This window comes from Lissotriton vulgaris, chromosome 4_1 (assembly GCF_964263255.1).
Source record: "Lissotriton vulgaris chromosome 4_1, aLisVul1.2, whole genome shotgun sequence".
NCBI lineage: Eukaryota > Metazoa > Chordata > Amphibia > Caudata > Salamandridae > Lissotriton > Lissotriton vulgaris.
The window spans coordinates 1,477,508,299-1,477,531,778 of record NC_141691.1 but is presented as its reverse complement, the minus strand read 5'-3'; the positions used below and the strand labels follow the sequence as shown (position 1 = coordinate 1,477,531,778).

The window sequence follows — 23,480 nt, the reverse complement described above, 5'->3', positions numbered from 1 at the left end:
ATCCAAATCTATAGGAATAATGCGGACTTGCTGGATGGCAATCTTAACAGAGCGATTAGGGCCCTAAGATCTAGCGTTGCATTCTGGATTGCATTGCCATTATCAGTAATGGGGAGAATAGCGATAGCGAAAATGGTGGTACTGCCCCGTTTACTGTATTATTTTACTAATTTGCCAATAATGGTCCTACAGGCCACTTTCAACTTACTAAACACTCTATTAATAGATCTGATATGGGGGAAGGGTAGGAGGCGCATTAGCTGAATAAAACTGCAAGTGAGTACCCGTGCAGGTGGGCTGGGAGTTCCGGACCTCCGCGCCTATTATTATGCTTGTCAACTACAGTGGTTGTCATACTGGGTGGCGGGACGTAACCTGCAGGAAATAGGGTATACGCAGGAGGATATTGATGAAGGAAGGCTGCATGCGTTGTTACTACCTAGATAGATAGTGCCAAAAGAACTACCCCCATTATTGGATACAGAGCTTAAATGCTGGAAGGCGGCACTGCGATACATGCATACACCAGTTACATATCCCAGTAATATTCCACTACTGGGAATACCGTTGGCTAGCGGTACACTCACTAAACGTAGAATAGCACCTTGGGAGGAAGTGGGGATCAGCACGGTGGGTGACTTATTCAATAACTAGATGCTATTAGACCACAATGCATTTGTACATGAAACAGGTGCACCGGCTCACTTATACTTGCTATACGCTGCACTGTTTCAGTATGTGAAAAAACACTGGGCGCCGCAGAGGATGGAACCGCCCAGCAATGAACTAATTAAGATGTTGCATTATATGGGGAGTGGTATACACTTGATTCGTTGGTTGTATACGGGTATCAGCGCCCACACAAGGGACCGCTTGGAAACATTACCAAACCAATCTGTAAAAACAAGCAAATAATCAATAACATCTGATTACAACACAGTAAAACTACAGCAAAAAATCAAGGGCCCATATTAATCCAACCGATCAATTAAATAATCATTTAATTAATCCCATTCAACTGACTTCCCCAATTAATCAACCCGGACCATTACCCAAACCAACCGACAGAAATCTCTAGGATCGATCGGGAAGCCCTGCAGCCCTTTAAACGAAAAATAAATAAGTAAACAAATAAAAAGAAAAAAGAAAAAAGGCTCCCGGGATGAGGTCAGGACAAGTAAGGAAAGCTCCATCAAAACTCCTCAAAAAAGGTGCAAAGAAAATGGACCTCTGCGATCTTCTGGTAGAACCCGCAATGGCATCCTCGCCTCACCAAACACCAGCAAACCCAAGGACAGCTTCTGATCCAGGGCCTGTACATGCCTATCCAACCGCCAAGGAACAAACATCTGGCTCTAAAGAACAATCTAAACCAACAAACATCAAGGCCTCACTAAGGGACTACTTTAGGACCACAGTCCCAGCTACAGCACGGAAGAATACAACAAGCACCCAGGACCAACAACAGGTACTCGCCTCTCTAGCCTCCGAGCTATGGCCACATCAAATTACGGTTCTGCCACTGATCCACAGGGTCGATGGAGGGCCCATCGACTTGAGGCAATCTAGCGCTTTATCAACAACAGAATCTCCCTGCAAAAGCGCCCTAGAAACCCTGGACATCAGTCAACCACAACAGGTTCCCCTCCAACCCTCAGCCCAACATACAACTCATCTAGAACAAGCTTTAACCAAGGTAACAACCCATAGCAACGTTGACCCGTAAACTTTTCAACCATTTTTAAATTTAAGTCCGTTTTCTCCATCTGTATTTTACTCCTCAACCGATCCTAAATCGGACAAGCTACAAAAGAGTCCAAAAACCTCACTATTACAGGCTGGGGCCTATCCACAAGGGTTCTTTAGCATCCCAGTCCAACCAGAATCGGATTATTTTCTGGATTATTTTCTGAATCAAAGGGAAGAAGCTGACCAAACGGTCATCCGAGAAGGGTCAAATATTAACATATTTAACAATTCTCTGGACTTATTGTTCTTCAATACTGAACCCAAAGAGCCTGAAAGGCAGGACAGTTCTCCTTCGGCCAACCTTAATAACCTATGGTCCCAATTATTACAAACCTTTCAAACAACGTCAGCTGCACTAACCTATCATTCAGACAAGATGGATATGCAGGTGCACCTGCTAAACACACTTGCAGTGTACACTACCGGGATCGACCAGAAATTGGAGGCGCTTAAGGCTCTTATCAAAAAAGCCCAAGCCCAAACTCAACTGGTGCAATCTGTGTGCTGCTGCTCCCCTATAATCGACTCCCTCTCATCTCTGCCCCAATTCCTTTCAGTTGTCCTAATGGGAAATAAAGAAACCCTCGGAGTCCGTGGCCCCAGACCCCTCAATTCAGGCTCTAAGCCAGGCACAGGATTCACCTTGCCTGAAAGTACATACCAGTCCAACTTTCCCAAACCCCACAGAGACAGTAGTCGCTAAACTACTCTCCATCGAACCATCTAAAAAACATAATTTACACCGGTTGTCGAAAAAGGGAGAAGAAAAGACAATGAAAAAGCCGGAATAAACTAAAAATTGGCACAACAACTTCAAATATGAGTAACTCCCCTAGGAGTGACGCAGCACTTACAGGAAATGCCCCATCTGCATTACTTTCGAAAGGAGAACTGACAAGCCCATAACTATTATCGAACCAGTTGCCGCCACAGTCAGAACCTTCAACCCGGACCAGTCAGCAGTTAGGGCTACCACAAGTTCTGGGACACCCCCTCCAGCCATCAATACAAGTAAAACCTGGTTCTAAACAACCACCATCCAAGCACCCAGTATTGGAAGAAGAGCAACAGAGTCCTATAACTTTTCAAATGCCAGCCCAGGAAACTAATTTCCCTCGTCCTCTTATCGTCGAGGACAACAAATCACGCACACAGAGTACAGCTATAGAATCTGGTCGTAAGAACGATACAAACCCAGCAAGTTGGTGCCCACAAATAAAAATCATCTCCTACAATCCTCAAATACCAACCATAAGGAATTGCCCCTTTTAGCATTCACTATATCTACATCGTCAAAAAAGCCCTCTAAAGAAAAACCAAAGCAAAAACAGCCAGTAATGGCAAATGAGCCATGTGAGTCCCCAAGCAGCCCCCAAAACACCAAACTGCTGCTCATCCCAGAAGTCACTTCGAGGAGCCCTCACGACATCCTCAACCAAGGGAATATACTAAAACTTTTCAAATCACTACCAGACCTAAACCACCTACAATTGAGAGACATAATCGCTATCAAATTTATTCCATCTCCTGGATCTAACACAGGCGGAGCTACGCAAGTAACACTGGTAACACCGGCAACCCGGGATTTCGTCTTGACGAAAACTGACCAATTCAAAACCTGGGGCATAACAATAACAATACCAAGTGCCCCTCGTTACCCCTCAATACTGGAAAACAACCAAGCGCGTACTTCTAGTTCCTCCTTAGCCCCCTATTCGGTACTGAGGTCCGCAAGAGGCAGCTCGCCAACTGGAACCCCTGAGCCTGCAACCGACCAGCGAAGCCTTGGTGAAGCAGACTGGTTATGGCTGCCGGGCATTCTATCCAGAAACCAGACCAATTGAACCACCATTAACCACAGTCTGACGATATGATCCTGGAACATCAACGGATTTGGCCTGGAAAAACAATCACCCTGGAATTTTTAAAAGAATATGACATCCTCCTTTTACAGGAGACATGGGCAGGAGAAAGTATCCCAATAGTGGTCTTTCTGGAGTTCATGACACCTGCCACCAGGCAGTCCAAGTTCGGCAGACCAAGTAGCGGTCTCTCAATCTATGTATCAACAAAATTATCCAAATGCATCAAACAGATTAAATTTGAGGAGGATTGGCTCTCTGGAATAATTCTGGGACGTTCGTTTTCGGACCCTCAGCTGCTCATCCTTAACACCTATATCTCCCCCTGCACCACCAAGAAAAAATCCAAAACGGACATCCTGATCAACTCCATTTGCGACCTGCAAGTATGGCAGCACACCAAGTATCATTTCAGGTGACTTCAATACTAATCTCTACTGCAATCTTGCCTACGACACAGGACAGGACCCCCCAAGAATCCCTCCACATTTTGCATCCCAGTCAATTCCTGTTGGGAACAAATCTTTAACATTGGGTGAAAATGTGGTAATGCAGCTCAGCAGCTCAGGATATACCTTATTGAATGGGCGCTTTTCCTCCAACATCCCGCCCGCTTGGACCCGGTCAGATGGCAGATCTATCTCGTTTTTAGACTTTACTCTAGAGAGCAGAGAAATACTGCCCTTGATCAAGAGCTATCAAATTACTCCACAAGGAGAGAGTGATCATCGGGCACAAATAATAACACTATTCACAGGCACTCCACACTATAAAGAACTGGCCCACACCCACTCAGGCAGCCACACAGAGGACCTAAAATGGATACAGTGGTCAGATTCCACGGCCCTTTCCCTGACGGAAAAAAGAAGAGCCCTATTACATCAATCTCTAGAGCTAAATACTCATGTCGTTAGTGGCTGGTCCTCTCTTACAAATCTCCTTCTCAACTAACTTCCTATAAGGAGGGGCCAGAGAAACCAAAATTCGCAATTTCACATCTCAAAAGCCACAAGGAAATTAAGAACCGAGAGGAACCGAGCAACCCGTCAATCAAGAGAGATCCCCAGCAATAACATCTACTTCAATAACTACAAGCAAGCTCAAACAGCTTTCAGAATAGCCACACAAAAGGAAAAACTAGCAGCCTCGGATCAATTCTGGCTGAAGCTTATCCATGAAAGTAAAAATCCTATCCCAAAGCGATTCTGACCTCTTGTAAATAGGAGCAAACAAAGTGCAAGTGGGTACGGTAGTGCAAACATTAGTGAAGCAGTCTGGAGTAAGTTTTTATCTCTTCACTTCAGAGACACCAACAAAAACTAAGCTTGCACCCATTCCTCCAGCCCTGTCAACCCCATGATCTTTCCTCCGGGACTGCAGAGCTCGAGGAGGGCTCGGTCTGTAAACACTCCACCTGAAGATCCGACACAAAAGGAATCAATGAAAAGGAACGATACCTCACCAGAGCCTACGGTGTCGCCGGATGCCTTAAAAAACAAGATCCCAAGCTTCATAATTAAAGCCAGAGCCGAAGGAGCTCCTGGCCGAACGGCATCCTTCAAGCCATGTTCAAATCCGATGTCAGCCTATGGTCAGAATACTTGACCCCTTTATTTCTCTACTGCAGTCTAAACAACACGGTCCCAGAATCTTGGCGAGGCGCAGTCATTCACCCAATCTACAAAGGTGGGAAGAGAACCGAGCCAAAAAATTACTGAATGGTTGCACTTCTCCATATGGAGTCTAAGTACTATGCAAATATTCTACTGGAGGAGCTACAGGCTTGGGCCGAAACAACCGCGCGCCTTCCTTTTAACCAGACGGGCTTTGTGGCCAATACCGGTACTACAACCAATTTGCTAGCGCTAACCGTCTTGATGGATAAAGCAACATGGCAACATGTCCAGCTGCACTGCTGCTTTGTAGATTTCAAAGTGGCCTTCGATCGTGTGCCCAGGGGTCTGTTATGGCAAAAACTAAAATCGTGGGGCATACCCCTGCCTCTTCTTCATGCAATATTTCAACTCCACACGGAAACGTGGATAATAATCAAGCTGGGTGAAGGTTGCCACGTCTCCAGGAATATCCGAACTGAAACTGGCATCAAACAAGGGTGTGTATTGGCCCCACTCCTTTTTAATTTGTTTATATCCGACCTCTCTCCAGTTCTCGACAGTGTAAACTGCCATCCCCCTCAACTTGACGGGACCCGCATCACCAATTTGCTTTACGCCGATGATCTGGTGCTGTTAAGTCACACAAAAGTGGGCCTCCAGAGGCTACTGGATAAATTGCTACCCTACACGAATAGAAACCATCTAGAGCTTAACTTGTCAAAAACCAAAACTATCTCTTTTGGGTAGCAAAAAAGGTCAACAGAAAGGTGGTACTTCAACAAAACAAAGCTAGATTCAACTCCCAGTTATAAATACCTGGGCATATTTCTGGATACAAGAGGTTCTTTTATCAAGCACAAAGAAGCATTAAAAATTAAAGCTCTGTCGTTAGAGGTGGCCGCTGAAAAATTGGCAAAACAGCTACTAGGTGCCAGCCTAACACCCATGCTGAAAGTAATGAAAGGCAAAGTAATCAACTCCCTGACGTATGGACACGAGATCACCAAGGGCACAACCAGTATATTAATAAACAAGTTAACAATAAAAATCTTTAAAAGGGCCTTTCGGTTGCTAAAATCTGCCTCGCCAGCTCCATGAGACTCGAATTGGGATTCCAAGAAGTGTGGAGAAGTGTGGCTCAATGGTTAGAGCAGCAGACCCTGATGCAGAGGTCTAGCCCGGGACCAGGGTTCAATTCCCCGCCTCGGCGGGTCTTGGGCTAAAAAATTCCACGGACCTGATAATTTTCGCCTCGGTGCCTATTCCAATCATGGAGTCCCACTCTGCAACTCTGGGCAATAGCTTGCTTAATCCCCACAACGGCCCCCACAACGCTAAGGATGCCTGGCCTCCACCTTGGGGGTGCCCAGGAGTGGATGCCTCACAGGGAAAGCCAGGATGGGTTCCACAGCGGTATTCGTACAAGCACCTTGAGACCCTTGCGGGTGAGTAGTGTGCTATACAAGTATCAATTTACATTTACATTTACATTACAAGATCACAGTGGAGCAGGTGCATTCGTTAAACTGTGTCATAGACTGCACCACGCCCGGGAGGGTTCCTTGGAGGCCCGACTCTGGCAGGAAATACAGAAAAATCAGACCAGCCACAAGCATCGGCAACTCCTGGATTACAGTTACTAGGTGCAAAAGACCTCTGGGATATAAATCCCTCTTACCCGGTGTAAAAGTCCGCCATAAAGAAAAACGTTAGATTGTGGTCCTTTCACTCGGACAGGGCGATACTCTCAAAGAGGAGACACGCCTGGGCTGTAATCGCCAATTTTAAAGTGGGTGTTCAGCCGCCTTACCTGTCAAGCACATACGCACTATATTGGAAACGCAAGTTTTTAGCCTTGAGGATGGGAGAATGGCCCTTTCTGAAGAACGTCCCGGAATGGCGCCGGCCGGGTAGTAGCACGGAATGCAGGTTGTGTGGCTATCATTCTGAAACAATGGAACATATCGTCTGTGCATGCCCTGCACTGCTCACAGCCAGACAGTCACTGTTGCGAGGCCAACGTATTATGTTGGGAGTTCCATCTTGCCGCCAAGCAATAATGGCCGCTCTCAACCCTGACAACTCCAAGCTAAACATTGGGCTTTCGAAATTTGTCCATAAAGCGTCAAAACTACTTGAAGCCACAATCCCATCCAAACCCTACTCACCATAGCAGGGCGGCCGAGGTAATAGACACAACATCCAAATCAGAGACTACAAGAAATCCAGAGCGATGTACTGTATAAGAACATTATTAGATCTTAATGGCCCTCCGAATTTTAAGTCATTTTAAATCCATCGTTTGAAAACTCTTATCACAGTCATTTCTATTATTCAATGTTGTCATGTTTTAAATTGTAAATGTTTTTTTAAAACAATCAATAAAGATTATTATTATTATTATTATGATACCATATTTCTTTTTAACAGTACATCAGTCAGTATAATAAATTCAAAATGGAAACATATTCTTAATAATGTGCAAATGAAAAGGCTGAAGTACATGATGAAAACAGTGTGAGATGGTTTCCTTTTTAGGTCAAGCCTAGGCAGCGCATTAGCTGCTCTGTGAGGCATGCTGTATTGGAGTATAGATTTGAAGCCCCCCCCACTCTCCGCCCATATTTTTTATTGGCTTGTGTCATTGTCCTTCGTAAACGCTGGCTTCTGATTTATTACTAGGCTTGTTAGTCCCTCCTTAGTACCGCCTTGTCTTCATTTGTAACCTCCCATCAGGATTGGACCTTTTACCATGTCATTACTGTATAGCTTGTATTAGCCCACAGCAGGAACTCTTTCCTTAATTAATGTAAACACCACTGGTGGGACGAGAGCTTTAGCAATGGGGGGCCACTTTGTTCGTTTGTGTTTGCAGTGCGCTATGCGTGCTTTCACTTACACAATGGGGCACAACCACCAATTGTGGAACGAGCGCACAGCTTGCTTAACTCGTTGTTCTTTATTTATTTTGAAATTAAATCTAGGCGCCTGCGCATTTTGTTGCTTGAAGCTCGCCCAACTTCTTGTTTTTTTTATTTTTATGAAAATCATCGCAGTCGCATCCCTTTCTCCCGTCCATGATTTCACCCAAACCAAAGTGTTGGCGGCATAGCTCCCAGCAACATCGTAAAAAAACAGTGTGATTCATTTTTCCGATGTTGCTGGGAGCAATGCCGCCGACTTTTTGCTTTGGGTGAAATCACGGAGGGCAGCAGCGGATATTAGCAGCAGCAGAGTGGGCTCGAAGAAAGAGCCACGAGGCAGGGACGGCACACGGGCGCAGAGGCGGAAGGAGCAGAGCAGAGTCAGCCTGGCCAGTTCCGGGTTTTCAGTGCTTCACCTGATTTCGGTCTCGGATTTGCGAGAGTTCAAGCTACTGGCATTGTAAATGACAATACCTTTTATTTATGTTTCAAAATACAAAACATGAATAAGAGGCTTTTTCATTTACAATGCCAACAGCTCAAACTTGCGTAAATGTGAGATCTATTACTTTGCTTGTTAGATTTTGAAAACGTTTATGCTCTTATACGTAACACCTTTATCCTTCAATGAAAATAAGCAGGCCAATAAAGAAAAGAATGCAGGCTACAACAGGACAGTGGGACTTAGACCCATTTCCTATACAGCCTGCATTAACAGAGTAAACATGTACCCTTAAAGAAAAATGTTATGAAAAGAAGTCAGAAGATGACGTTTACACTGTAAATGGTGAATGTAAAAAGCATGCACAGCAAACTATTGCATAGCAGATAGTTTTGACTCAGGGCTGGTATTTTCAGGGCTTCTTTAAGGTAAGGTAAGTTTATTGTACAGTTAATAAAAACTCACAATATAAAAGTACAAATATATAAAAAGCAATCATAGTTACAGTTAAGGTATAAAAAGAGCAAATGGTCTTCCTCGTTCAGATCGTAAAAAACACATTATGTTTTGTTTAAAAACCATAGGGGTTAAAAGTGCAAGGTTCTCCAAGGGACTTAGCACAGATGGGCTAGTGCTTTGTGCGAGACAGATGTCTGGTTCGTGAGTCTTCTGGCCACTATGTCAAAGAATTTAGTTAATCTGCAGTTAAACTGAGTCTCCTCGGGGTCAAAGCACAACATCACAGCCTGCCTGCAACTTGTCATGCCCTTCTGGTTCCATAGGGATCGCCTTATGTCCGTAAGGTTTGTACAAATGCAAATTATATGGATCAGATCCTCTTTTCCTGATAAACAACGTCAGCAGCAGCTTGTGGTAGTATGGGAATGATGCCAAGGCGCATATTTAAAAATGTATTTTTAGTTGTCTGCGTGAGGCCCGTATTTAGGTATTCATGTGGTTTCAGAGCATTATAGTCTTTCAACATGGCCCATCTATGGGCCCTCTTGGCCAAGGTGGCTTTATCCTCTATGGAGGAAATCAGCTTAGTTACTTTTGTTACCACCTTTTTAAAGGTTTTGAGGTGTGTTGGTGATTCCCAGAGGTTTGTTAGATCCAAGGTCTCCAGTGAGTCTTGTAGGTAATTCCTTGCAGGTGAATTGCCTCTGGTGGATAATTCAGTCCGAAGATGGGCATTTAAAGTTCCATGGTCAGCATCTCTGATTTTCCGCCACGTTTTGATATATGTCCCCCTTCTCTCCAGTGTTTGTTTCTGAAGCCCTAATTCAAGGCGGATTTGAGCTGGCGATGTATAGCTGGGTAGATGGAATATTGCCCTATAAGCGTGACTGATGGTATTGTCAAATGTCGTGGCATCTTTTCCTTGCAAGGATTCGCTGCCATACATGAGCATGGGTTGCAGTCGTACACTTCAGGTGTGGTGCGTCCATTAGGGCGTGGGAGCGTAGCCCCCCCGCCCGCAGCCGCCCGCAGCTCCGACGTTTCTGAACTTAAGTAAACTGAATAGTTTACTTAAGTTCAAAGACCGACGCGAGGGAGAACCGACAATGCATGCCAGCCAGCATGACGTCAGACCGCGCGTCATGGTGACTGACATGCATTGTCAGACATGGGGGCAGCAGCACAACACAAGTGCGCATGAGTGGGGACGGAGGGCGAATTTTCGAACCTTGCCCACGCATGCGCCCCTGTGTTTTAACTTGTTAGAGCATGCCCATTAGGTCTCCTAATGGGCGTGCTGCGGGCGAGGATTAACTGTGCCCTGGCGCTGCGGATTGGCTTAAGGGTTGCCACTTGGTGCTGCTGTTCCTGTTCCGGTTCCTGTTTGGAGATGAGGTGCCAACGCGGACCAGGAGCAGAGGCGGTCAGGTAAGTTTTCTTAACGTTATCTCCCTTGGCGCACCCCCACTGCGACCCCCTCCCCCGCAACCCCCCCCCACCACCCCACCTCGCAAGTACTGCATTGATTTGTCAGTTTGTTAAAGTGTTCATGCGTTCATCTCTTGACCTCTTCACATAGATAATGTATAGCTATAACATCATTGCTCTGTTTCCGACCTTGAAGTGGATGCATGTCAAACAATTGTCATCAGTAGCAGAACAGAGCGAGAGTGTCTATTCTAGATTACTTCCAACTGGTAGGATAGTTCCATGGGTTAAGCCTTTGCTGCAGCAATCCCAGGTTCGAACTCTAGCAGTCCTACGTCATCCACTCTGACGTAAACATCACCATCCATTTGACGAGTCGCTTTGTGAACGGTTCTGTACACATTATGAATATTATTCTCTTCAAGGGATAGATGAAACACAACGTTGTGTAACCGTGGAAAGACAATTACCAATTATTGGTCAAAACTAAACCTAAATCTAAGCAACAATGATTGTTAAAAAGTGAAACGTATACATGCTCCGTGTTTTTTGCTCATCACAGTTTTATGTATATTGATGGGCTAGCCAGTTTTCAGTTCAGAATGTGTGCATTGTTCATTTTGTCATGTTGCAGTGCTTTAGTAGACTTTTGCTACTGTCGCTTCTATGGGGCATTGCATTATGTTTTCAAAATTGGAAACCTACTGGCTCCAGCGTTTCATGCAGACAGGCCTCACCAACAGTGTGAAGTGACAACTTGAGCAAAATGCCGAGATGTTGAGCAGACTGTGGCATCTCTAAAGAATGAGCATTGTATGGATTTGGTGATATCATAGTCTGACTCGCCAGTGGTGGCTGGCGTAAACAGGCCTTCTGTTGCGTCAGGCCGCTCCCAAGCTCGCCAAGCAGCTGAAAGGAGGCTGCGTAGTTAGGGTGGCCAAACTTGACATTCTGCGTCTGCACTAATGTATGCACAGGCACCACCATTTTAAAGAGCAAGGGAGAGTGAACAAAATTGAGTCCTGGGTGAGTGATGTCTGTGTGAGTATAGGGTGAGCAGTGTGCCTGTGTGAGTCCTGGGTGAGTGATGTCTGTGTGAGCGCAGGGTCAGCAGTGTGCCTGTGTGAGTGATGCCTGTGACAGTGCAGGGTGGGTGATGTCTGTGTGAGCGCAGGGTGAGCAGTGTGCCTGTGTGAGTCCAGGGTGAGTGATGTCTGTGACAGTGCAGGGTTGGTGATGTCTGTGTAAGCGCAGGGTGAGCAGTGTGCCTGTGTGAGTCCAGGGTGCTTATGAATGCACCATTTGCCCACTCCTTTTTCAAAATGTTCTCGTGGGAGAACCCCCGAATCCCCCATAGGTGGTTGGGCCTCGCTCGCTGCGCACGCTCGCCACAGTGCAGTATTTACGCCCCACCACTTTCAAATGTCACCAGCCGCCCCTGGTACTCTTATCACCTGCAATAGGGGGTCCAATGATCGGTCTGGGAGAGCTTTCTTCAAGGGTTTAATTGACAAGTAGAAAGTCGTGCCCTTTAAGAAAGTTCATATATTTGTGAACCATTTTATTTTGGGAACAAAAAGGCTTTAAAACCAACATTTTACCATGTATGTAAAGTAAAGTAAATGGACCTGCAAGGGTGATTATTGAAAATTACCGTGTCTTTATGGGAAACTAAGGCATCCAAGGGGCAATCACTTTCTTAATAAATCTACAAATAAAATGGCTTCATATCAGCAAAATAAAACCATCAAATAACACACACTGGCTCTCAACCAGATGCCATGTTATATCTGCACTCTAAGGACTACTTGACCCAAATCACCAAACCAAATGAGGACACAAATGAGACACTGTACACCAGCCCATCCACGCGAAAGTAAAGCATTAAAAACACATGAAAGCCAATGGTCAACATTTGTACATCTCATTTTTAAAGAGTTAACAATGAAGTTATGAGACTGCGGAAACTGCCTGTAAACAGCTACAATAATAATTTAAAAGCAGAGAGAGCAAAAGAGGTTACAAGATACAAGATTGGTTCATATTTACCATGATAACGGAAAGTGAAATTGTTAGCCTTGTTACCCCGCTGAAGAAAGAGGCTGCTCCAATTGCAGCAAAGAGGCCTGGGTCAATCCAGGCCCCATACTCATCAGTTTGGACACCAAACATGGATACTAAAACTCGACCAACTATCCTTCCATACAGGGCTCCAGTGTACCTGTCAACACAAAAAACATGTTAAGTTTGCAATACCCATCTGTGACGGAAAATGCATCCCTAACACACATAGATACACACAGGCACACAGATATATGCACACCTTCCCACAGTTCATTGCACAGAAAGTCAAAATAAATTCCTCCCCATCTCATTGCTGCCACCTATGAGAATTGAACTGCCCTTTACCTTGCGGCCCGCTTCTTTCAGGACAGGGCCCGAGTTGCCCATATGTTCATTGATTGAATGTTCTGGGTGAGGCACTGTATGAGGTCAGAGGGGGAATTCTGGTCACCTGGCTGGGTGAGAAAAAGTGGGCATAATGTCTGCATGGACCATCCCTCTCTATGTCCTGGAGCTTCTGCCCTAAGTGCTACTGTTCACACTGCCAATTCACAAAGGATCCAAGGGAGAAGTTGAAAGATGTTTGGGGCAAGTTCCTGACATTTTATGGAATTCACAAAGAATCTCAGAAGTAATCATAGAAATCTAGAACAGTCACAGTTATGGATGAGTACTCAAATGTGTAAATATTTATGTATGCTTCATTGCAACTTTGTGTACATTTATATGCAAGGAAATGTAACCCAAATGTGAATTAATACATTTAAGTTCTTTTCTTTGCAAACAAAATGATTTTCCATGTGAAGAATGCATTTCACCTCCCCCTACAATACCTAAGGATTCCTTGCCCATTTCTACCTTGGAATCACACTTACTTCTATCCTTTACCCTCACCGGCTCTCCTCTCACTGCAGTCAGTGCCTCCTTCTCCGCACTGCTGCTAAGGCTGTTCCTGCTCTGTGTGGGTCAGTCCTATGCAGCCTGCACTATCAGTGAGCTTCTGCTCATTCTTAATTTATTCCCCGCAGGTACTCCACCACAGATCTCTGAGTGTTGGACCCTGGATGGAGCAACAACTGCTGCCTCACATCTCCTTACTCCATGGCAGGACCGTTCACTTCCCACCACTGTCTCTTCACTTGCAACCTACGACCCCCCCTCACAGAAACCAGCACCACACCCATAAGGCAACCTCTCCCATGACTCCTGATCAATGTCAGATTTCTATGCAAACACCGAAGACTGGGACACCATCTCCACCTTCACTCCTGACATAACCTTCATCACAGAGACCGGGCTATTCCCTTCCTCTGCCCAGACATCAGCACTGTGATGCCCAATGGCTACAAGATGACACTGTGAGACTGCACCACCAGCGAAAATGACATCACACCGATAAATGAACACCTGTATTTCCAGCTCCTCACCGACGACAAAATGACCATCAGAGGCACCCTCGCCTACAGACCCCAGGACCACATGCCGGCCTTTGTGACACCATCACAGATTTCATCGCCCTACTTGCCATCGAATCTAAGTACTACATCTTCCTCTGAGACTTCAACTTCCACCCAGATGACCCTACAGACACAAACTCCACCAGCCTCTTGGAACAAATGGACAACATCGGCCTCACCCAGTTGGTTACAGACCCAACACACAGAGCAGGACACACACTAGACCCTATCTTGATGACAAGCAACAGAGTTGGACGTGACCACTCTATCATCTACTTCACCATCACAGGATCACCACGCATCACCCCCAACCCTCTCATCATCTCCTTGTGCAGCTGTGGCAAAGTGACACAGACCCAATGGATGTACACCCTCAACACCACCCAGCCCGATACCTCAACCAACAGGAAACAGGAGGGCGAGAACTTCAACACCTGGATCACTAATGCTGCAAACTGAGTTGCCCCCATCAAGCCAGCCAAAACTCACAGATCATCAAACAAGACAGCTGGTACACACCGGAACTCAGCACAATGAAATGCAGATGCAAACAACTGGAGAGAAGATGGCACACCAGCAGAGACGATAGATACAGACCTACCAACCTTCAAGACAACCATCAACAAATACCACCAACGACTCAAACACGCGAAAAACTATACCCTTGCAGATCACATTGAGGTTAGCACCAACCACACCAAGGAACTCTTCACCATTGTCAGAAAGTTCTCCTGTCCCACAGCCACCTAAAACCCAATCCCTCCCTCACAGAAATTCTGTACAACATTAGTGAATCACTTCCTCAAGATATCCACCATCAACAGGAACTTTGAGCCACAACCCTCCAACCTCCTCAGCATCCTCACTTCAACGGAAACCTCCCCGACCAACATCTCACCACATGGTAACAGCTCACCCCATCAGACACCACAGTCATCCTGAACTCTATCCACTCAGAAGTACCCACCGATCCCTACCCCCACTGCTTCTTCAACCTATGAAGCAGCAAGATCAACCACCAGCTTACCACCATCCTCAATGCATCCACAGCCACCTTTCCCGATGCATGGAAACATGCAGAGGTGAGATCTCTCCTCAAGAAACCCTCCTCAGACCCCAGTGAACTCCAGAACTACCACCCCATCTTGCTGCTTCTGTTTTCCTCCAAAGTCCTGGAAAAGGCCATCAACCAGAATCTCACTGAATACCAGGGGAGAAACAACCTGCTTTACGCCTCCAAATCCGGTTTCTGAGTCAACCACAGCACTGAGACCACCCTGATCGCCACCACGGACAACATACGGACTCTACTTGGCAGAAGAGAATTGTCCACCCTGATCCTTCCTAAACTCTCTGCAGTTTTCAACACCGTTTCCCACCACACATTCATCAAGAGACTGCACCAGATCGGAATCAAGGGAGACACACTCAGAAGGATTGTATCATTCCTTACGGGAGGAACACAGATAACACGCCTACCCCCTTCACCTCAGAACCCATGAGCACCATCTGTGGTGTCCCTCAAGGCTCATCTCTCAGCCCCATTCTCTTCAACACCTACATGACATCCACAACATCAACATCATATTCTACGCAGATGACACCCAGCTCATCCTCTCGCTCTCAGCAGACCCCGCCACCACCTAGACCAACTTCCACAACTCATGGAGAACGTTGCAGCCTCAATGAATGATAACTGTCTGAAGCGAAACATAGACAAAACCGAAGTGCTAATCTTTAGCAACTATGCCTTCCCCTGGAATGACACCTGTTTGCCCGCTGAACTCAGACCCACCCTCACACCAAAATACCACACCTGCAACCTCTGTACCATCCTGGACAGCAGACTCACCATGAAACAACAGATCAACTAAGTCTCCTCTGCCTGCTGTCGTTCCTCACTCACTGCATGCTCCAAAAAATCTTCAAATGGCTCCCCATTAGCACAAGAAAAACCATCATGAAATCCCTAATCACCAGCTGTCTGGATTACAGCAACACACTGTATGCAGGAACCACCACCGAACTCATGAGAAGGCTCCAGATGATCCAGAACTCAGCGGCCAGACTGAACCTCAGCCTGCCACAAAAGACCAACATTACTCAGTACCTGAGGAATCTCGACAGGTTCCTCGTTCAGACAAGATGCCTATTCAAATTACTGACACACAATTACACAGCCCTCCATGACCAAGGGCAGGCATACACAAACCACTGTCTGAACTTCCACTAATCACCCAGAAACATTTGCTCCGCCTCCCTCACCTTTGCACAGACACCACGCATCGGCTGTAGAGACAGTGAAGGCTGCTCCTTTTCTGACCTTGATACCAAACTTCAGGAATAGACTTGAGACCTGGCTCTTTCACTAAATGCAGCCACCCACTGCCTGGATACCCTCATGAGTGATAAGCCACACTCTACAAATACTGATTGATTGATTTACAACAGTAAATTTGGACGTGCTTCCAATGTGAGAAATTACCAATGAGTACATGGTAAATACCAATAAACACACAAGTCTGTAGTTGTTTATGAATTGTGACTACCAGGTATTTAAATGTGTAAACTGCGGCATGATAGCCAAACATTTGTATTGCCAAATCCAATTTGTGAGGGTACATTCCCCAACTTCTTGATTTCTGTGCATAAGGAATGTGAATTTATCCCCCAAATATTTTTGAAAGCCTTCATTGGACTTACATGCTGCACCCTGTTGCAGCACTGAAGACAGTGACCTTCCCATTTTTCCTCTTCCCTCTCAGAATCTAGGAAAATTACACCGTCCTATTTCTTCGGCATGCACCTCCATTTTGTGAGCTTAACTCAGACGGGGACTTGTGGTGGAATACATGAAAAAGTGCTCTCTCCAGAACACTCCTTTGGAGAGGCCTCGCCTGTTTCCTTGACACCAGTCCTAATTGGAGGCACAGCTGGTGTATCCCTTGGTGGCCTCTTTGTCCATCAGCTAGTATCTTTAACACCACACAGCCTCCCCGGCTTATGCAGTACCTTATTTGTTTGGGGCCACATTGCAATGCAACTAGGGGAACACTTCTTTCAAATTAATGAGCCTGAAATGTGACCTCCACAATTACAATTATAGAAAAAGTTTCACTGTTCTACTCGCCATATCTTTATCCTCAGGTCCCAATATGATCACACTTAACTTACATTTGTTTGATCTAACTTTCACACTGGCGCATAAGTTGATGATCAACTACTGGAAGGACCTAGGCAGCGTCAGCGACTGGATATCCTCACATGTGATTAGCCGCGCACTACAAATTCACATCACATAACGGCTTAATACATTCCTTGTAGAAACGGTTAAGATCCATCAGAGGCCCTGAGAGTATAATTTCACAACAATATCCCCAGCTATCTGTGAAGAGCCTGATATGGGGGAAATTTGATTACTACCCTGCAAAAGTCAATCCACCATAAATCCAAATTCGGAACCTTAGCTTGAGATTGCCTCACCTATCGCAATACAGACATTCACCCCTGTATTCATTAGTGCTCCACTTGCCAATGTTATATCCATCCGCGGCCTGTGCAGGTAAGAGCGGTGGGGCGGAGGGTCCGGGTTTGGGGGGGGGATTTGACAGACCACTGTGAGAAGTTGGCCTGATATATGATGTTCGCTGGTTCTAGACACCACCTTGTATCAGTCCAAACAATCCTTATGGTGATTGGTTGTAAGTCAACCTTATAGACCAGCTATCCTTGTGGTAGCGTGGACAAAGCAGTCTTAGGCTAAACTCTTTTGGCATGTGAAGCCAGCTGTATTACCATATGTAACCCCCTTGAACACCAAGTGAACACCACACAGGATATATATTCAAAATATATATGCATTTATTACTGCAAATAGTCCCCTGAACTCTTTATGAGCACAGGAGCAAACACGTTAAAAAAATTCAATTTATAATATACAAAAGTAGCACAAATATGGATAGGCCCGGGTGGCCCCTAAAACCATATACTATAGAAGTGGTATAAGTACCACGAGTCGAAAGGAAGTAAGGCCTAGGGCCTTGGGAATCGCTGGGGCTATGCTGTACTAACACAAGTTAGGTACTAGAAGGCCCACGGGATCTGGTTTGCAGTGCGCAAAGTTAGAAGCAAGTTACATTGAAGTTATGGGATGCGTAAAAGTTAAAAAGGTGAAGGTAGGAAGTCTTCCGGTCAGTCTAGGACTTAACCCTTTGGAACCTGGACACTAGGAGTGTTAAACTACTCGGGGGCACCGGAGTGCCAGTGTTACCTCACCCACAGGAAGCGGGTGCAGTGGTGCCATAGTGTGTCGGGATTCTGCAGGAGTCCGGATGGAGCCTTGGAGTGTTGATGCTGCAGGCGACTTGATGTGAAGAGTTCCGGTGGATCCAAGGGTGGATCTGAAGAGGTGAAGACCTGAAAGCAGAGGGGACAATGTTCATAGTCACTAGCCAGCTTAGCAGGGACTGTGGATTGGGCTTTTAGATGTCTGGGAGCCTGGTTCTTGTCAGGCTATGGGCTCGGGCTCCGGCAGGAGGCGGCGGCAAAGCAGTCGTTGATTGCTGGATGGTGCCTGTGTTCACAGGGTGGCCACTCCTTGGCCACAAGGGAGATTCTTCAGTTTTCTGAACAGCAGAACGTTGAAGATCCAGAGTTTCTTCTTGTGTAGTCGAATTTCAGGGTAATCTGCCGTCTTGGGACTCAGCTCCTACTTTTAAGCCAAATCTAGGGGCTGGACTACCTACTAGGTCCCTCCTATGGGTGGGACCAGGAAGGGGGGTGGTTACACCCCCGTTCCTTTGTCCAGTTTCGCGCCAGGGCTGGAGTGCCCCAGCACCGGTTTGAACTGGCCTATGCACGGGGACACCTTGTGTGCCCCGGGCATGTCTGATTCTATTCAGCTCTACCTATCCAGAAACACAAAATCCTGTCTGGGGTGGTGCTAGCACCTCCCAAGGCAGGATACCCTTTGTCCAAACCTCCCTCGCTGGAAGGACTCCCAGCAGCAGGAGGTCAGACTTGTGCCTGTGGTGGCAGCATACACTTTGTGATGCTGAGGCTCTGTTTAATGTTAACCGGGGTTCAGGTTCTTTACATGTCGTGTCCCTCTAGAAGGGTGAAATGCTACCCCCCTCGCCAGAATTGGCAAGGGGGTAGTATTCCAATTCGTATAAAACCTTACTCGACATGTTTTGATAATGTCAAACCAGAGTTAGCATTTAACCGTGAGGTTCATAATGCACTTAAGAGTATATGGTATGACGCTATCAGGAAACAGCTAAAGGACAAGGTTCCGAAAGCTGCAGGCAGGCTCAGCTCATGCTAGAGCACCATCTTACACATAACCAAGCACTCTGCCTCCAGGATTGATAAGGCCTGCCATAGGAGTGACTTATAGGTTACTGTGTGTCCTTGTATGTGTTAGATATAGAGATACTATACCTAAAGCAAAGGGTGATTACACCACCTTGCCCCAGCTGAGTGATCAGCCAGTTGTGTCAAATAGTAAGGCCAGGGGTGGCACAATACGGGCTGAAGCCCCTGGTAGGCCTGGATGCACCTATGCCCTGGGTACCTAGAGTACACTGTGCAGGGGCTCACAAGGTGATCCATGTTCCAATTGGAAAGGCACCTAAATGGCCTTGGCATACAATTAGAGAGAGAACAGCAGGCTGTGGGTCTGATTGGCAGGCCCACAGCCACATTGAGTCATAAACCAGTGAAGCAAAAAGCAAAAATGTGGGGTGACCATAGGATAGCAGACCCTACTCTCCAACACAACGCCCCCCCCCCAAACGCAGGGACAATAGACTAACCTTGACCAGTTGTGTCTTCTTGTTCTAAGTGGAAGTACCTGGAGAGACCATCTGCATTACCATGGTCAGTCCCTCGGCGGTGCTCCACTGTAAAGTCCATCCCCTGTAGGGAAATGGACCACCTGAGCAGTTTGGGGTTTTCACCCTTCATCTGATTTAGCCACAGGGGCTTATGGTCGGTCTGAATCTTGAAGTGAGTTCCAAATAAGTATGGTCTCAACTTCTTCAGGGCCCACATCACAGCAAAGGCCTCCCCTCAATGGCTGACCAACGTTTCTCTCTAGGGGTCAGCCTTCTGCTAATGAAAGCAATGGGCTGGTCTTGACCCTCTACGTTAAGTTGTGAAAGCACAGCTCCCACCCCCAACTCAGAAGCATCTGTTTGGACAATGAACTCTCTGGAGTAGTCAGGACTCTTCAAGATAGGTGCAGAGCACATAGCCTGCTTCAGGTCATCAAATGCCTTTTGACAGTTTCCTGTCCACTGAACCTTTTTGGGCATCTTCTTGGATGTCAAGTCATTAAGAGGAGTCACAATGGACCCATAGTTCTTAACAAACTTTCTGTAGTACCTAGTCAGGCCTAACAAAGCTCTGACTTGAGTCTGGGTAGTTGGAGGAGCCCAGTCCTTGATGGTCTGGATCTTACTCTCCAGTGGTTGAACCTGTCCTCCACCTACAAGGTGGCCCAGGTATACAACTTTACTCTGCCCTATCTGGCACTTAGTAGCCTTGATAGTGAGGCCTGCCTTTTGTAGAGCCTCAAGTACTTTCCTCAGGTGGAACAGGTGATCCTCCCAGGTGGAGCTAAAGACAGCTATATCATCTAGATATGCTGCACAAATGTCATCCAACACAGTAAGGTCTTGGTTCACCAACCTTTGAAAAGTGGCAGGTGCATTCTTCAGACCAAAGGGCATCACCACACATTGGTGATTACCTCCTGGGGTTAAGAATGCTGTCTTGGCCTTAGACTCCTCAGCTAACCTGATTTGCCAATAGCCAGCTGTGAAATCAAATGTGCTCAAAAACTTAGCAGAAGCCAGTCTATCAATGAGCTCATCTGCCCTTGGAATGGGGTGTGCATCTGTCCTGGTGACAGCATTGAGTCCTCTGTAACCCACACAGAACCTCATCTCTCTCTTGCCATCTTGTTTGTGAGGTTTGGGGACCAGAACCACTGGGCTAGCCCAGGGGCTCTCTGAAGGCTCAATGACACCTAACTCCAGCATTTTCTGCACCTCAGTCTTTATACAGTCCCTGACGTGGTCAGGTTGCTTGTATATCTTGCTTTTCACAGGAAGACTGTCACCAGTGTCCACCACATGAGTACACCAGTTAGTCTGACTGGGTGTCAATGAGAACATATGTCTAAATGACTGTAAGACTTGTCTGCAGTAATTTTGCTGTTGGTCAGTGAGGCTGCCACCTAAGGCTACACCATCAACTGACCCATGTTCAGGGTTCTGAGACAGCAGGTCTGGAAGAGGGTCACTCTCTTCTTCCTGCCCCTCATCTGTAGCCATGAGCAAACCCATGTCTGCCCTGTCGACATATGCCTTTAGTCTGTTGACATGGAACACCCTGTGGGGGCTCTGGGAGTGCCTAGGTCCACCAAGTAGGTAACCTCTCCCTTCTTTTCAACAATTGTTTGGGGTCCAGACCATTTGTCTTGGAGTGCTGCATCTGGCTCCAACGCCCACACCTTCTGTCCTGGCTGATACTCAATCAAGACAGCCTTTTGGTCATGCCAGGCTTTTTGGAGTTCCTGGCTAGCCTCAAGGTTTTTAGTGGCCTTCTTCATGTACTCAGCCATCCAGGAGCAGTGACCAAGTACATAATCCACTATATCCTGTTTAGGTTGTTTGAGAGGTAACTCCCATCCTTCCTTCACCAGACATAGGGGTCCTCTTACAGGATGCCCAAACAGAAGCTCAAAAGGGCTGTAGCCAACCCCCTTCTGTGGAACCTCTCTGTAAGCAAACAGAAGGCAGGGTAGAAGGATGTCCCATCTTCGCCTAAGCTTTTCAGGTAACCTTTTAATCATACCCTTCATGGTCTTGTTAAACCTTTCAACAAGGCCATTACATTGTGGATGATAGGGGGTGGTGAACTTGTAGTTAACACCACACTCCTTCCACATTGCTGTTAAGTATCCTGACATGAAGTTTGCACCCCTGTCAGATACTACCTCCTTTGGAAAGCAGGTCACACAGGAGCGACAAAACTCCTTTGTATCTTCAGACATGTGAGGCCAGTGAAAGTGAGGCACAAGCCTGTCCCAAATCTTGTTCTTGCCTAGGTGTCCTGCTAAGGGAATATCATGGGCCAAGGTTAGAAGGAAGCCTCTAAATTTCAGAGGTATGACCAACCTACTGGCTGTACCAGGCTTTGGGTCTCTACCCTCTGAATAAAGGAGCCCATCATCCCAATATACTTTATGGGTACCTTGAGCATTCCCAGCAGCCTCAGCAGCAGCTGAGGGGTTCAAGAGAGGGGCAGTCTAACTGTGCCTGCCTCAAGTCTGCCCTTGAAGGTCCCCCTGCCCCAAGAAACTCAACCTGGTCAGGTTCAAGCTCTTCTGGGACAGTTCCTTCAGGGGTCTTACAATCAGCTTCCTGTGAAGGCTGACCATCACTGGTAGGTAGGAGGGAAGGCACTTAACCCTACTGCTCTTTCTCTTGTTAGGTGCTTGGTCCATTGTTCCAGGATCCAAGACCTGATGTTCAGTGAGGAACTTTTTGGCCTATGACCTGGTCACAGCAAGGACATGTGATGAAATCCCTAACCTCTCAGCATGAGTCCTGTACTCCACTTCTGGCCATAGTGAGGATTCTAGGTCATTGCCCAACAAACATTCAACTAGGAGGTCTGCACTTACCACAACCCTTTTTAGGCCAGTTACCCCTCCCCAGGGGAAATTAACAACAGCCACACTATGTGTAGTAGTGACATTGCTGGCGTTGGTCACTAGGTAATTATCACCTAGTACAATCTGTCCAGGGTCCACAAATGCTGGTGTCACCACGGTGACACTGGCACAGGTGTCCCTATAGGCTTGAGCCACTTTATTATTTATTAAAGGTGTCTGCCTGTACTTGCCCAGGTTACTGGGACTCACAGTAGTGGTCATGGCTATGTCCACATCACAGATCAAGACAGCTTGTGTGGGGATCCTGACTAGGTCAGAACCCACCTCAGTACCCAGGGTTAACCCTACTACACCCTTGGCTTGGGAACTACCACTGCTTACTGTACTAGGGGGTGAAGTGGTAGGGGCTCTAGTTTTTCTACAGTCACTGGTCCAGTGACTAGTGTTCTTACATGTAGAACAACATGGTTTCCTTTGGCCATCATTCTTCTTCTTCTTTTTGGAAGTTTATGAACCCCCCTCCGTGGTTTGTTGGGGCCCTGTAGAAGACTTCTGGTCTTTTGGTTTCTGCTCCCCACCCTTCTGGTCTGCTTTCTTCTGATCACCCCCTTGGCCCTGGTTTTTCTGCTTAACCCTGGTTCTAACCCATTTGTCTGCCTTCTTTCCCAATTCTTGGGGAGAGGTCAGATCTGAGTCAATCAGGTGTTGACGCAACTTCTGGTTCTGACAATTATTTAGAATCTGTTCTCTCATTAAAAGATTGTACAATCCTGTATAGTCAGTGACTTTACTT

The 23,480-nt window shown here is 46.5% G+C and overlaps 1 protein-coding gene across 1 annotated transcript in view; it reads right to left on the bottom strand.

The window, feature by feature from the left end:
* Nucleotides 1–23,480, bottom strand: part of LOC147724139 (chloride channel protein C-like) — a 627,958-nt gene that overhangs the window by 373,970 nt on the left and 230,508 nt on the right. The window contains exon 11 of the mRNA XM_086965734.1: nucleotides 12,530–12,701. Within this exon, the coding sequence (XP_086821860.1) occupies nucleotides 12,530–12,701 (172 nt within the window). The remainder of the gene's footprint in view (nucleotides 1–12,529; nucleotides 12,702–23,480) is intronic.